Source organism: Pavona decussata, unplaced genomic scaffold (assembly GCF_977016875.1).
Source record: "Pavona decussata unplaced genomic scaffold, jaPavDecu1.1 SCAFFOLD_96, whole genome shotgun sequence".
NCBI classification, from domain to species: Eukaryota; Metazoa; Cnidaria; class Anthozoa; order Scleractinia; family Agariciidae; genus Pavona; species Pavona decussata.
In genome coordinates, this window is record NW_028145513.1 from 518,402 (window position 1) to 532,911 (window position 14,510).

The 14,510-nt window shown below is 39.0% G+C and overlaps 1 protein-coding gene across 3 annotated transcripts in view; it reads right to left on the minus strand.

Annotated features, from left to right (window-relative positions):
• LOC146472792 (sodium- and chloride-dependent GABA transporter 1-like) overlaps positions 1 to 14,510 on the minus strand; it is a 46,129-nt gene that overhangs the window by 9,503 nt on the left and 22,116 nt on the right. Inside the window, exons 1-9 of one of the 3 annotated variants that reach the window (XM_085118995.1) lie at positions 14,226 to 14,381; positions 12,269 to 12,474; positions 11,271 to 11,405; positions 10,512 to 10,662; positions 8,510 to 8,602; positions 7,465 to 7,597; positions 5,306 to 5,440; positions 2,799 to 2,902; positions 1,186 to 1,310 (exon numbers count right to left, since the gene is read on the minus strand). In XM_085118995.1, the coding sequence (XP_084975121.1) occupies positions 1,186 to 1,310; positions 2,799 to 2,902; positions 5,306 to 5,440; positions 7,465 to 7,597; positions 8,510 to 8,602; positions 10,512 to 10,662; positions 11,271 to 11,405; positions 12,269 to 12,422 (1,030 nt within the window). In that variant the 5' untranslated portion in view covers positions 12,423 to 12,474; positions 14,226 to 14,381. Of the gene's footprint in view, positions 1 to 1,185; positions 1,311 to 2,798; positions 2,903 to 5,305; positions 5,441 to 7,464; positions 7,598 to 8,509; positions 8,603 to 10,511; positions 10,663 to 11,270; positions 11,406 to 12,268; positions 12,475 to 13,571; positions 13,596 to 14,225; positions 14,382 to 14,510 lie in introns of those variants that run through there. The other 2 variants (XM_085118997.1, XM_085118996.1) reach the window with 2 other exon arrangements.

Consider the following 14,510-nt stretch of genomic DNA (forward strand, 5'->3'; position numbering starts at 1 on the left):
CGGCGAAAAACAAAGTATGAATGACGTCAGGCTGTCGGGCGTCGTCTGCAGCAAAATTTGCATACATCGGGAAATCGGGATCAAATTTCAACTGCAATGTTCATCAATATTCACTGGATACAGAACTATCTCTCCAGAATCTTTTCCCTTTCTTCCAGAAATCTTTTCTGTGAAAGATTGCATTGAAGAAATTACACGTTTTGTGGCCGCGGTAAAATAATTTTCCGTGGGAAATAAATTCATCGAACACGACGGCGCTGCACGCCTGTTGTACATTTCATCGCGTCAGAAATAGATTTTTAGCCGCAAACTAGCCTGTGGAACTACGAAAAGACCATGCTCATCAAAATAGTTGCTATGTTCAGAAACCTTTTAGTCTCCTCATTTGATGCTACAATACGAGTAAAGAGGGCTTTCCACCCAGCCCCAGCTTCGCCAGACAGCCTGACGTCATTCATACTTTGTTTTTCGCCGTTGCTAGGCAACATTGCGAACACCTTCAACGAAATATATAAACATACATACATACATACATACATACATACATACATACATACATACATAAACAAAGAAACAATATAATGATTGCTTCACTCAGTCGCAGGAGTGCTCGATGCAAAAACATGCAGAGCGAAATATAAATTTAAGATAGAAAATGTAACACAGTTACTCGAGTTTCACGCACTAAGCGATCATCAGACTGTACCTTTAAATTTATATTTACATACATACATACATACATACATACATACATACATACATACATACATACATACATACATACATACATACATACATACATACATACATACATACACATACATACGGTTACAGCCCTGCTTTGTCGGTTTCTGTCGGGTTGTTGTCTCGCAAAGTCAACTCTTTCACGTAGTATCAGCCTTGCAGTTTTTGATACATACATATAAATATATTTTTCGCTCGAACTCGCGCGGCTTAGCTCCGCTCGGGCCAGCTCGGCCCGACAAATTTATTAGCCTCGCTACGCTCGGGCCTTCGGCCCCCGCTTCGCGAGGAATTAACTTTTCATGTGCTGACGACCGTGAAACAACAAAGCACTCGGCCTTCGGCCTCCTGCTTTCATCGGTTTAATTCTCGGCGTTTGGAACCCCTGATGAAACACTCGCACTCGTTTTTGATCTATTGCAAAAACTGAACTTCACCTACCAGATGCAACCACTTCCCCGACTCCAACTTTAAGTGTCTTGGCCATAAAACCTAGAACACTGAACACCACAAATCCTGCAAAGAAACTTGTACCACAGTTTATGCAGCTCACTAAAATGGCGTCCCTGTCGATAATGAAAAAACGATCACCTGCAGGCTGTAGTAGTTAGCATAAATTGTGTCCTATATAGACACATAGCAAACGATCGAAGCACGCCATTCTATGATACTTTGATGCACAAAGGGCTAGGGTATATTTATCTTAGGTCGCGTTCGATTGACCGTATTCCGGAATAAGAATAAGTAAAAAAGTTGTTAGATTTCTCTTTTTAGGCAAATTTGGGAAGACGTGACTACAGGCGTTTGGTGATACACGGTATCCCAGTAACTCCAAAAACCTTTCATGACGGATTTCTAGTAATCATTATATGTATTCCTTTTCCGGAATAGGGTCAATCGAAAGCGTCCTAAGATTTGGCTTCTTCGTCCTCACTGTTTAAATTGTTTTCGAGATCGTAGGAAGTGGCGAATGGCATTACTCTTGGCTTATTTACACGTTTCTACGTCGGGGTTCTAAAAGAGGCCTTTTATTTTGTGTCGACAAGTCGAACTTAGGGCGCGTCCTTTTTGGGACTATTACGGAACAGGAATACTCGGAACATACGGTATACATGTTCTTCTCAGACCAATTCTGTGTTATCAATATAGGTCACACAGAATTGCGTTCACTCTGGAAAGCTTTTTGCTTGAATGGAAATAGGCGGAATTACGTTCTTTTGGGAAATGATATTCTGTGTATTGTTATTCCTGAACCGAAGTGAGTATAGCCAGATTTGTCCCAAAAGAATGCACCCTTAAGCTTCGAACGGAATAAATAAACGATTCCTATTTAATTGATAGCTGTAAACATATGAAAAATAGATTTTGAACTGCGGATGAAAGATCGAATAGAAGAAAAATCCTTGTAGTTACTACGCAACTTAAGCAGTTGCCAAAAGAAAGCCTGAAAAAAATTCAGGCTGGAACGGGATTCGAGCCCATGATCTCTGCGATGCCGGTGCAGTGCTCTACCAACTGAGCTATCAAGCCAACTGGGAGCTGGTCATATTGTGAGTTCGTAATATACCCGTGAAGGATGAAGATATAAAGTGAAATATATGAAACGTTTATTTTGAACTGTTTCTAAGTTATTGCCATTGTTCAGCCATTATTATAATGCTCTCTGTTCCATTATAGAACACGCTCTGTTTCACTCTATTTTGTGTTTGGCAAGCTTGACTATTTCATGTACTCTTAGTGATCCCACACCTGCGCCTTTTTCTTATCCGTTCAAAGCTTTCAGTTCGTTCGTGACTCAGAATCAATAAAAGCCCCTGAGCAGTACTTTTCTGTCGTGCTGTTGTTATGCTGTACAAGGTGCATGGTTCTAACTTTTACGTCGGCGGACGGATGAAATCCAATAAAAGCTCTTTAATTAGTACCGTCTTTCATACATGTCATTGGTTAGTTTTGCTGCATTTTTTAAAAAAAAAAACCAGATGTTTCTTGAATTTTTTATTCTCTGTATTTACTTTACAAAACCCGTGGATAAAACAAAGCAAACGATTCCTCACCGTTCGCAGTTGTTGTTAAACTTGTTGTAGCTTCCAAGGGTTATCAACGCTCCGAGCCCTACTCCAAGAGAGTAAAAGATTTGCGAAGAAGCTTGAACCCACACCTAAAAACAAACTGATGTTAGAAGAAAACAAAAGTACTACCATTTGAAGAGAAGAGCTCGCCTGCGCATGACAAACTTCTCGCTTATTTGCCATCATCAGAACCGGTGAGTCAGAGGCGGTTTTCTGGCGTACTTTTTGTTGAGGGGTTGGCCCAAGAAAATCACCGCTAAACGGAATCGAGAGCGGATCACAAGTAAGGAAATGCAAAGTGGGGTAAAAAGACTGGATGGGTGCCGGCCAAACAGTAAGTCCTTTCCGCAGTACCGTAGTTAAAGGCCCGTGTTCACCCAAGACAAATTGCACGGTACAGATTTTTTCGTACGGATGAAAAATCCGCTATTTAACCTGCTCAAGAGCGCTAAACTAGCCAACAAAATCCACTTCCATCGAGCTTAGTTTCGACATTTATCCTTATTTTTCATGTCTCCAGCTTCATCAATGTTTTTACTTCATTTATGCCCAAATGTAATTACTAAACCTTTTCATTGTAAATTAGCTGAAGGTGCTACCCTATTCAAAAAAAGATATTATGTCATGTCATATCATGTCATGTCACACGAGGGCAAAAAGCAGTTTGGGTGAACATAGGCCTTCAGTTTGTAATTCTAATGTATTAATTCCATAATTTCTATTCGACAGAAATTATTTGGCTTTGGAATCAGCAAACACTGTTTTTTAGGCTACGTTTAGACTTACATGCTGCATAGCATTTTATGCCGTTGTGAAAAATACTATATACTCCGACCTGGTGTAAACAGAAGTGGGCCAAAACCGCCGCCATCTTTCTGCTAGAATCCAATCCTCGCTCCCTGTTGTTGACTTCCATTTCGGTTCGATTCTCTGTTCGCACTACTCAAGAAAGTGTCACGAAAAACCTATCCGATATGTTCATCGCGCGCTCCGGCATAAAAATTGATCCGTAATCGGCGTTTTGTGTGTGAACAAAAGCCCTATCCGATATCTTTTTGGTGCCGGCACATGAGCTATCCGGTATAGTGACTATTTTTGCAATTAATAAATAAGGTCTATGAAAAGCGCTGCAGAAGTCTTGAGTGCGCCTTTGCAAGCTAAACTGCATGACAAAGACAAATACAATGCAAATGCAGTCAAGTCCGGAAGTGTGCTTCTCCGGATTTATTATTATTATGAGCAGTAAAACTATCTGTATGCACAGTACAAGAAGGCAACACAGGACGCGTAGCGTAACCTGTGAGCCAAGCGAAACTTAAAATAGCACGTGAATAAATGAATAAAATATATATACATATATAGAAAATATAAAATATTATTATTATTATTATTATTATTATTATTATTATTATTATGCAATAGATCTTATCCTTTTTTAGCCCAACCAGGCCCAACAAAATGAAAATAAAATAATAATAATAATAATAATAATAATAATAATAATAACAATAATAATAATAATAATAATAATAATAATAATAATAATAATAATCAAGAAGGGGAGCAATATGCTAAAACCATGTCATGGATCAGGAGCCGAATCTCATTTGCACTGTTAAGATCTGCACTCGTCTGTCTTAGGGGTTCTAGGACACTACGAAGAATGCAACGTGACATCAAGAACGCGGACATTGACATTGAAACTGCAGAAGGGGCCATTTGAGAGATACGTATTTTGTTTATTTATTTGTTTATTTTTTCTTTTTATCAAGTAGACCGATTTTAAAATGCCGAATTTAATTTTTTTCAAAAACTTCATGACATTTGTTCTTTTTTTTCTTTTTCTTTACAAAAACATTGTTGCTTAAAAATATTATCTTTTTTTAATCGAAAAGAAATGTGAATAGGTTTTTAATAGCTCTTTTTTATATACTTTTAACTTGTAAATAGCAATTTGTGTGGAATATTTTAATAATAATAATAATAATAATAATAATAATAATAACAAATAATAACAATAATAATAATAATAATAATAATAATAATAATAATAATAATGATAATAATAATGATAATTTCATGGCTTACCTGCAGTAGCTAAGCAGATTGCAGAAAAGATCTAGGGCAAACACATTCTTTTTTTTGGGGGGGGGGATGGGGAGATTGCAATTTCTGATATTGACATTTTTATTTCTTCATTCTTTATTGTTGAGCACTTAGCGAAAGGGATAAATAAATATTAATATTGACAAAAACTGTGTGATATTAAAATGGGTGTAATAAAGTGGAAATTAAAATGGGTAGAGTGCAATTTTGGACTGGACTTGCGCAAATCACGCGTATAATTTCAGACCAAATTGCACTCTACTCAGTTTAATTACCATTATTAATAATTTAAGAGGGCGCGTAAATCAGCTAAGGGAGGAGAATATGGCAGCGTCGCGTCAAATGTGGCTTTGAAATGTTCATTTACAAGAAAATGTTGGCCCTACCATTGGATCCTTTAGCTTTGTGATATCTGGCTTAAGGTAGAATATCACTCCATCTAAAGACCCATCAAGTGTCACTCCACGAATCAGGAGAATGAGAAGCATCACGTAAGGGAAGGTGGCAGTAAAGTACACAACCTGCAAACAAAGGTGGTACATTACGAAATCTGCATTAGACATGAAATGATCTAAGATAAATTTAAAGCTAACTACAAAAAAATTGTTATTCATTCAAGTCGCATTGGCTTCTTTGAGCTTTAATTTAAACGACTTTAAGCCTGGTTCAGGCGCTGGACCACGCACGCATGCGTCGAACCTCGACGTCTGAATCAATTTGAACTAGGCGCAATGGCAAATCTCGATGTACGGCAGAGTTTGGCGCACAATATGAAACTGGAGCGACTTCGCTTCACTTCGACTGTAAATTCATTCGTCTTCTTCCTCTCAATCTTTTAAGGACGGTGCCTCCTACTACAGAAGCCGGTACTTTTTGCCCAGATAATGAACATGCAGGAAAAAGAGGATGTTAGTATGGGCCACTGGAATCCAGAAAGAAAATTGGGGTAGTGGTGTGTTATTTAGAGATAACAAGACGCTGTGGGAGCGTATAGTTGGGCGTCGTTGTATTACGCATATTTGAGCATGCACGTTAGTTCAGTCTTTGATGACAGGTTAATAATAAAAGACTCGCTGAGAGTCTATAAAAGGCATCACTTTGAATTTGCGAGATATAAAGTTTAACCGAAAATGTCACGCAAAGGATGAATAAGCAAAATAATATATTATACTAGACCCAAATTGTCCAGTCCTTTTCGATAAACTTATTTACTAGTCAAGTGGAGTAACTTCTTTCCATTTTCCTTTGTTGACAATCTGTCCATTCGTCCATTTGGTATCATTGAATATCTCTTTCTTTTTCTTTAAGTTCGCGCCCCGACTCGTCCCGAAAACGCTCAACATCATTTAGTGTGAGTCTACCGCGAACGGCATGTGTATTTGAATGTGGAATGAGCGTACTAGACGACGTTTCTTATCCAATTTTTAACTCAGTCGCGCCTTCTAACTATCGTTCACCAATGAGATGCCGCTGAGAAAACACTAGGTAAACAAACAAACGGCGTCTTGATTGTTATCACTCCAGAAATCACGATTTGACCACATTTTGTCTCGCAAATTCATTCGTCTTTTCACTAATTATAACTTCAACGCTTGTGTTTTAGGTATCCCTCATAGCTTCAATTCACAAAGAAACAAGCAACTTAGGCGCTCGCTGATTCTAGAGAGCAAACGTGAGATTCGCGGTTTTGTTTTCTTGAAAAAAAAATGAGTACATAGACAAGAATAGTGCGAAATAATTATCACCCTTGATGCTAACGCAACACCTTTGAGAAACTGAAAACAGCGAGCGCCAACGTAATCACGTGGTCATCTCTGCCACCAAAACAAAGGGATTAAATTATTCCCCTTACGATTTCAAGTCGCAACCCATTGCTTAGTACTGTTTTATAGACACATTACCGCATTTAACATGTCGCCCAGCTAGACAACACTGTAGATTTTTAATTTCGTCCACTGATACTAGTAACTTGGTTGAATCACACGGCACCCAGGAGCTCCTGACGCACCACATTTCACAACGACTGGAAACATCTTTTACTTTCCATAAAATTAACACCGCCACTCGGAAACACTTTCTTGCTTATGAAAAATATTACTTGCGAAGTTTATGAATATTACCACGTTCGCGATCCATCGATTTTTATCTTCAAATTCTAATTTTTAAACTACATCAAATCTTAACTGTTTCTTATTTCTCCAATTTTGAGAAAAACGTTCTGCTACCAAATATACCTAAAAATCACCCAAAAATTTTAAAAAACACCCCAAAACATTGATTTGTGTTTTGAGCATAGGGCTTTTGTATTGCTTGAAACGCGAACGAGATTTTTCCATGAAACCGATTTTAAGATGCGTGTAAACGGCTTTCAGGTGTAACCCCGCCTTAAACTGATCATGAAGAAATCCTGAAATAGGGTTATGTCGCCTTGAACCACAAACATTGGGAGACATTTTTGGACAAAAGAAAGTTCGAAGACTGATCCGAGATCATGAATGACAAATGGATGAGACGTTAGCAAAGCACATCAGTATGTCCGACTTACCTTTCCGGAAGACGCCACTCCTCTGATAAGACACAGGTAGACCACGGTCCAGGCAAGGGTTAAGCACAGGGCGATTTGCCAGTTAACGTGACCCATATCAGATATACTTTCGGTTTTTTGCAGTATGTGATAGCTGAGTTAAATAGAAACAAAAACAAAGACAAAAAATTGACAAACTTTCTCCAGATACAATTTTCTAACGTAAAGAAGAAGTTGGTTTTAAAGATTAAACAAAGAAAGTCTAAAATTACCTATTCAAAAACGGCTGAAACTAGAGTCATTTCTACAACTCTTTGAAAATGAATTATTTCGTGACAAATATCTTAGAACTAGTAAAGGAGTGATAGTCAGTAGAATGTAGACGACGTCAACCATATCATGTATGGCGAAAAGAGCTCACGATTTATGAGATTTTGTGAGTAGATTCGCCGCCGCTATAGATGGGGGGAGGGGAGGGGGGGGGGGTAGTTTCTAAAAACAGTGATGATGCGTCGGTGAGGGAGTGGAAACGAATCATGTTTAGTTTCATAAACAGAGTCGGACAAGATAATTTGGCCACTGTAAAAAGATGTCGAATGCTGATGTTTCGAGCGTTAGCCCTGCAACGGATTCGATGATCTGATGAAAGGATAGCGCTCAAAACGTCTGCACTCGAATTTCTAAAGTTACGATGGCCAAATTCCCTTGTCAAATCTCAACATTTGCCTAGTCGTTTGTTTCGTAGAAGAAGACTATAGCGTCCAAAGAAAGAAGAAGAAAGAAGGATGACGAAGAAAAAAAGCTGTGTGCGTAAAACATCTACAAAACATAAACCCCAATAGTGATTATTATCTAATTTCTCCTTACAAACTCACTTCTTGATCAAACAAACAGGACATGAGAATAGCGAAAATGATCAAGAAAGATGAACTGTCTTGATGTTTTACACGTTCTCCCACGGCAACTATTACCATAAGAAATATGGAAGACCGCAATGAGAATTTACACGTGGATACTTATTGCATCCAGTGTGTAGACTGACAAAGGGAACAAACCGATCACCTACTCGTAAAATTCTTCCGATGGAGAAGTACGTTTACAATTGGCAACATAACCAAGTGCGGTACAATTAATTGCCGTTGCATTGTCCTTTATTTCACTGCGGAAAGAGAAAAGAGAAAAACGAAATGAATGTATGAAGACTGACTAACTGAATGACTGACTGATTAACCCTTTAAACTGCATTTTTATTTACATGTATTAAGTTCCCCTTCTTCTGAGTTGATTTTATATCATTAATAGTCATAGGAACTGTTTACTGTTTAAGAACAGCAAAAGCCCTTTCTATTTATTTCTGTTTTGCATTGATAGGTGACACCCCGTGGAGTTATAAGGTAAAACATTCTACTCTTTCGATCCTTAAACTAGGAAAAAATGCATAAATTTGCTAGGCTGAAGCTTGGGAATTTAAGCTGGGAACCTTTCATTGCCCTGGCAGCCTTTCATTTGTGGCACGATATTCCACTGTTATTGGACAAATTCGGGTTGCATGCAGTGAATGATTTGTTTCACAGGCGGATATGAACCATGTCACATTTTTAATTTTGCTAAACAGTATGACATATACGACACTCTGGTATCAAGTATAAAAATAACGAGCATCGTGAAGCCCATGACATTGATCCTCGATGACATTCCTGCAAACACGTGAAGCTGTATCACTGAGATACATGTGTCTCAAACATACCTTGAAGAAGAAAGGCCGTGCCTTTCGAAATATATATATATATATATTGGAAAATATACTTCCCCATGACCGTGAAATCAGCCTTGCTCTTTTTTTAGACTATTTGTTTCACATTTTTAACCCATGTCTTTTTTTTTTCTTTTTGCTTTTAACTGCCTTGAGAATGCAAAGTTTACTTGAAATTGCCAAAGAATGTTAAAACTATTTCTTTTAACTGGCTCTATCAAACGTTGTATCTGACATTGTTTGTTTTCACATATAGGAATATTCTCTTCTTTGTACCGAGAGAGTAAAATTATCGTTCAAATTAACTGAACTAATAACGCTATGGTTGAAGTTGGTTATGTAATTCCCACTTATGTAATTGCCGGTTTTCTGTTTGTGTGGATATCCAACGCTTGTCACATGCTTTACAGCCAATCTTGCCGCTGCGGTCTCGAGTGGCATTTTTGGCTCTAAAGCAAGTAGTATTGTACAGAGCACGGGGAGGTTTACCGAGATTAATTTACGGCAAACACGGGGTCTGCGGAGAGCAGATATAACCTGATAACAATGATTCCCACCCCCACTCGCTCAGTTAGTTAACTAGGTAAGAGCACCGGAAAGCTGGGCGGGACAAGGTAAAGAAACTGAGGGCCAAAAATCTTTTGGAAGCACTTTACCGATAAGTAATTAACCTTGATTCAAAGTTCACATTAATCCAAGATTAGCTTAATCGAGATTTGAACGACTGGACCCAGGATCTTACAAGAATTATTAAAACCATACTGGCTGCGCTCAACAACTGCCTTAATTCAAATGATCGCTTTATAATTGGGCGATGACGTTGTTAAGCCGTTGGCCTTGCCTCCTTTACCCTGGGTAGGGTTGGGTGGAGACTGGCAAATGTGTTAAGCACCTGTGCCTGGAAACGTCTGCACGAGGCTATCATCGATCCAGTCCCTTTACTTTAAGAAATTAGCACTCAAATTAATGAATTAGCGTTATCAGTTAGAACAACTAGGGCTAGATTGGCGAAACCCTTATGAGTAAAGATATATCCTAAGTATTGTTTCTGAACAACAAATAACACTTCGGACACGTCTTAACTTAGCAGGACCTCGTGAGTCTAGCCCCTGGCTTTTTGCCTTGCCTTATTTTAGCTTTTATGACGTCGCTTCAGTTAGCCTTACAACAATCGTTTTACCGTTCTGCACGGCAAATTGAGAGCGGCAGGATGGCCAGTACCTGTCATTTGTGGTAGAATGCGATGCTTGAGCTCTCTAACATTAACTCAAGTTTAGTGATATCAGTATTGAATCCTCCATAGGACAGTACTTACGCGCACAGTTGGGTGTTCCATTCGTTACCACAGTGTTTCCAAGGCACGTCTTTTCTGAATGACTCAAACAAGTAAAGAAGGCACCAAGCCATAATCACATTATAATATATGCTCACCAGAAAAGGCACTACGATCATTCCAAAACCAACTCCTGAGGAAAACATAAACCAGTTAGTCGTTCTGCACATTGTTTTGAAAATTTTAGATTTCGCTGCGACCAGTTTTCAAGTCAAGCTCAGTTAAGGAAACTACATACGGTATAGTACCTGGGAAAAAATTACTCAATCTAAAATCGATACCCTGCGAGCAGAGTCTCCTTTGATCTTCCTAGATATATCTAGGAAGATCGAAGGAGACTTTGCTCGCAGGGTAAACATCAACGGCTACGCGCTTAAAGATATCGTCATAGCACCGTGACTCTAAAATTCCGGTACTAAGGCCAAACAATTCAGGCGTATCACTCTTTCTTAAACAGGATTTAAAATAATGTTAAGATTTTTGTACAACTGAGCACTGCATTCACGGCCCCCAAGAAAATTGACATTCCTCAAGCTGTTGTCGAATTTACGGAGACTGAGTCTAGGGTCCGTTTCTTGAAAGTCCCGTAAGCGAGGAGCCCTTTAACTGAAGTCCTAATAACGTAGTAGGCGGTCCCGAAAGGTAATGATTCTACTAACTATCACACTTCAAAAGTACTAACTAAATGTTTAAGGATGATGCTAATAAGATAACTAATAAGCCGAGGTCAATTCAGATTACCTCTTGCAATTGGACACATAGCTGTCCAGGCTCCAACAGTTCCACGACTGAGGTACTGGCCAATAGCGAGCTCCAGGTAGAACAGAGGAATTCCGTTAATGGCAAGCATTATAAAGTACGGTATGAGGAAGGTGGCTGGCAACAAAGAGAGATGTACTTATTAAGTTTGCCTTCCACTGTCAACGACCCCAATCGGCCTACGCCATTGCCTCAAGCATTCAATTTATCTTAAGGATTTGTTTATCAGCTTTTGATAAGCCAGTTCATAACGTCATTACGCAGAAGTTGCCAACAAGAGACAATGCTACTACGCAAAAGGCAATTGTCACTTTCACTCGTGTTTCTTTAATTCTATAGAGCCTCTGTGGACACACAGACAAAATGCTTTCCTATTTTACACCGTAGCCTTCGAGCGGGCACTCTTGTTTGTTTCCCATCGATCCCACCCACAACCGACTCGCTTGGCTCGGGCCTTGTGAGAACTCGCGTGGCCAGCCTCGCGGCTTCGCCGTTCACGCACCTTATCGCAAGACTAATGGCCAATCAGACTTCAAAGCTGTGTTAAAGTGGTTAAAAGAGAGAGTAAACTTAAACGTATGGGGCAGGCTAAAATCCCTTGTTTGTTTGAGATGTATTTTGCCCTTAAATGGTCAAAACATATCAAAAAGCCATCCCTAGAAAACCAAGAGAAAAGGTGTATTAGACATGTTAGAGGTTGTGTAGTTGGATCGTTTCTTTTCTAATCCGTTATTGAATAGGGGATGGGGGGTGGGGGGAGTGTTTTGCCCTACCCGTCTTAAAATTTTCCAAAATCATAATCATCATGTCATTGAAACAATGCTCGGGTACAAACAGAATCGACTTCCGTTTTAGTTTTTATTGAAATCTGGAGGGTTTGCATATCAAAACAAACCATTTTTCCCTACCCGTCTCAGTAATTATTATGTCAAACAATGCTCGGGTACAAGCCGAATCGACTTGCTTTAGCTTTTCCCTACCTCCGCCATTCTCGTAGCACAAGTATGGAAATCTCCACACGTTACCAAAACCAACGGCATACCCAACACATGTCAATAAGAAGTCGAGTTTCTTTCCCCATTTCTGTCGGTCATCTTCGATCACTACTCCTCCTCCGTCCTCCATAATGTTCATTTTGTTCCACAACCGAGGCAGCACGAATGCACCAGATAAGCTGATGACAAAACTAAAAGAAAGGTTGTTAAAAATTGTTCCAAGCAAATTCAGGTTTTTTCAAGAGAATTCCAGGTCAACTGAGAGCCGAACACAAGCGATGCACACGCATGAACACGCCTCTCAAGGTGATCACAAAATATCTCGAGGTTATTCCCCCCCCCCCCCCCCCCCCAGGCCGAGGAGGCACTCTAGAAGTCCCCGCGTGTATATATAAAAGAAATTTTTTAATAAAAAAAGTAAGAAATGTGTTTGTAGTTTGGGAAGGTTTCCAGATTTTGATGAAACAAGGCGCGCACGGTGGTCTCGAGTATTTTTTTAGCAAGCGCGCAAGGTGGTGTTGGAACGGTTGAAATACAATATTACATGATTGATATAGATTTACATTACCTGGTTTACATGTATATAAATAGGTTGTAATTCATGATATTTTCTAGCGATACATTGTTGCAAGTTTTTTCCATGTTTTGCCCAAATATTACACGAACAATGTTGAAATACAACATTGTATGATTGTCATAGATTTCATTTTCAGATTTACAAAGCAATACTGTTGACTATTTCTGTGAATATTAAGGGAGAAGTCACGAAAATTTGCTGTCATTTCAAAACCAAAAAACGTTTGACTGTCAGCAGAAACAACGAAATAATTGTCAATTTGTTTTAAAAATTATCACCCCAGTGCAATAAAACTGTCGATTAGTGCCTCTGGCCAGAGACAGAGTAGGCCGGTTTGGAGTTGAAACTTGAAAAATATTAGGCTAATGTTTTTCAAGTTCTCGCATTTTTGTTTAATTCCAAAATGCGCTAGAACAGATCACGAGTTGTTTCTTTCAAGAATTGAGTTTATTTTGTTCCTCTCGTCATTCTAGAATTATTTGGCAGGTGATTGAAGGTCTTATTTCATCATTTTTAACAAAAGATATCAAAAATCCCGTGATACTTCCCCTTTAACTTGAATAAAATAGTTGAAACGTCAAATTTACAACAGTCGTTTACACAATATTTATATTCAATACAAATCGTCAAAAACAACTATTCAAAACCGGGGGTAGCTCTAGAGAACACTATTTCTAGTTTTATAAACAACAGGAAGTGTCAAATATGTACCATTTCAATAGAATCTGATATGTAGTCTCCTGTATGAAATATATTTTAAAACTCTCACCACCCGGCCTCTACCCTCCAGCGGTCAGAGAACCCAGTGACCAATGCAAATCGATTTGTTATTCGCTCAGCATGCACGAGGAGACTCCGAAAATCTTAATCAATATGAATGATTTTCATCGATTGTTATCTTTTCCTATGCACTTTTTCTTGGCGCGATGCATTTATACTGACACAAAACGCCCCCGGAGGCATTATTAACCCGAGGGGATTTTGACGGCCTCGTGATTTTTACGTCATTGCACTTTCACTTCCTTTGAATGTTAAGTTCAATACCAAAGACAATAAATTCGTGATGACATATGTCTAAGGACGACAAAAATGAGATGGTAGGGCCACAGAACGAACGGTCATTGGAAAGATAAATGAGACTAAGTTTGACCTGAATCATCTTTCATTAGAATGAAGGTAAATAATCCCAGAACCGAAGAAATGAACTCATTTTTTTTAGGTACCGCGGGCCGGACATTTGAAAAGTTCGTTTGTCCAATAATAAACAGTCGCTAATGTTCGACAATCGTCCGGAAGATGGGAGAGAGGGGGGGTTCAAAAAGTATACAAAAAGTCAACTTCTCAGATTAGATTATTCTACCATACCTTGCACTCCACTTGTCTTCTTGGGAACAAACTTGACGCCTAACGGAATCTATGGCTCAAATAACTTGCAGTTGTACTCAACAGTATTTTTTCAGTCGAGTAGTCGCTCACGCGCGCGGCTAGTGTTTTTACGCGGACTTCGGCCGAACGCACTGAGTATACCGACAATGCTGATTAATATGAGCTCGAGATTTTTTATCGCGTGACGCGAATCAACTAACACGCGATAGAAATCGAGAGCGAAGTAATCTAATTGTTTTAGTGTAAATATACTAAGTGGTTCAA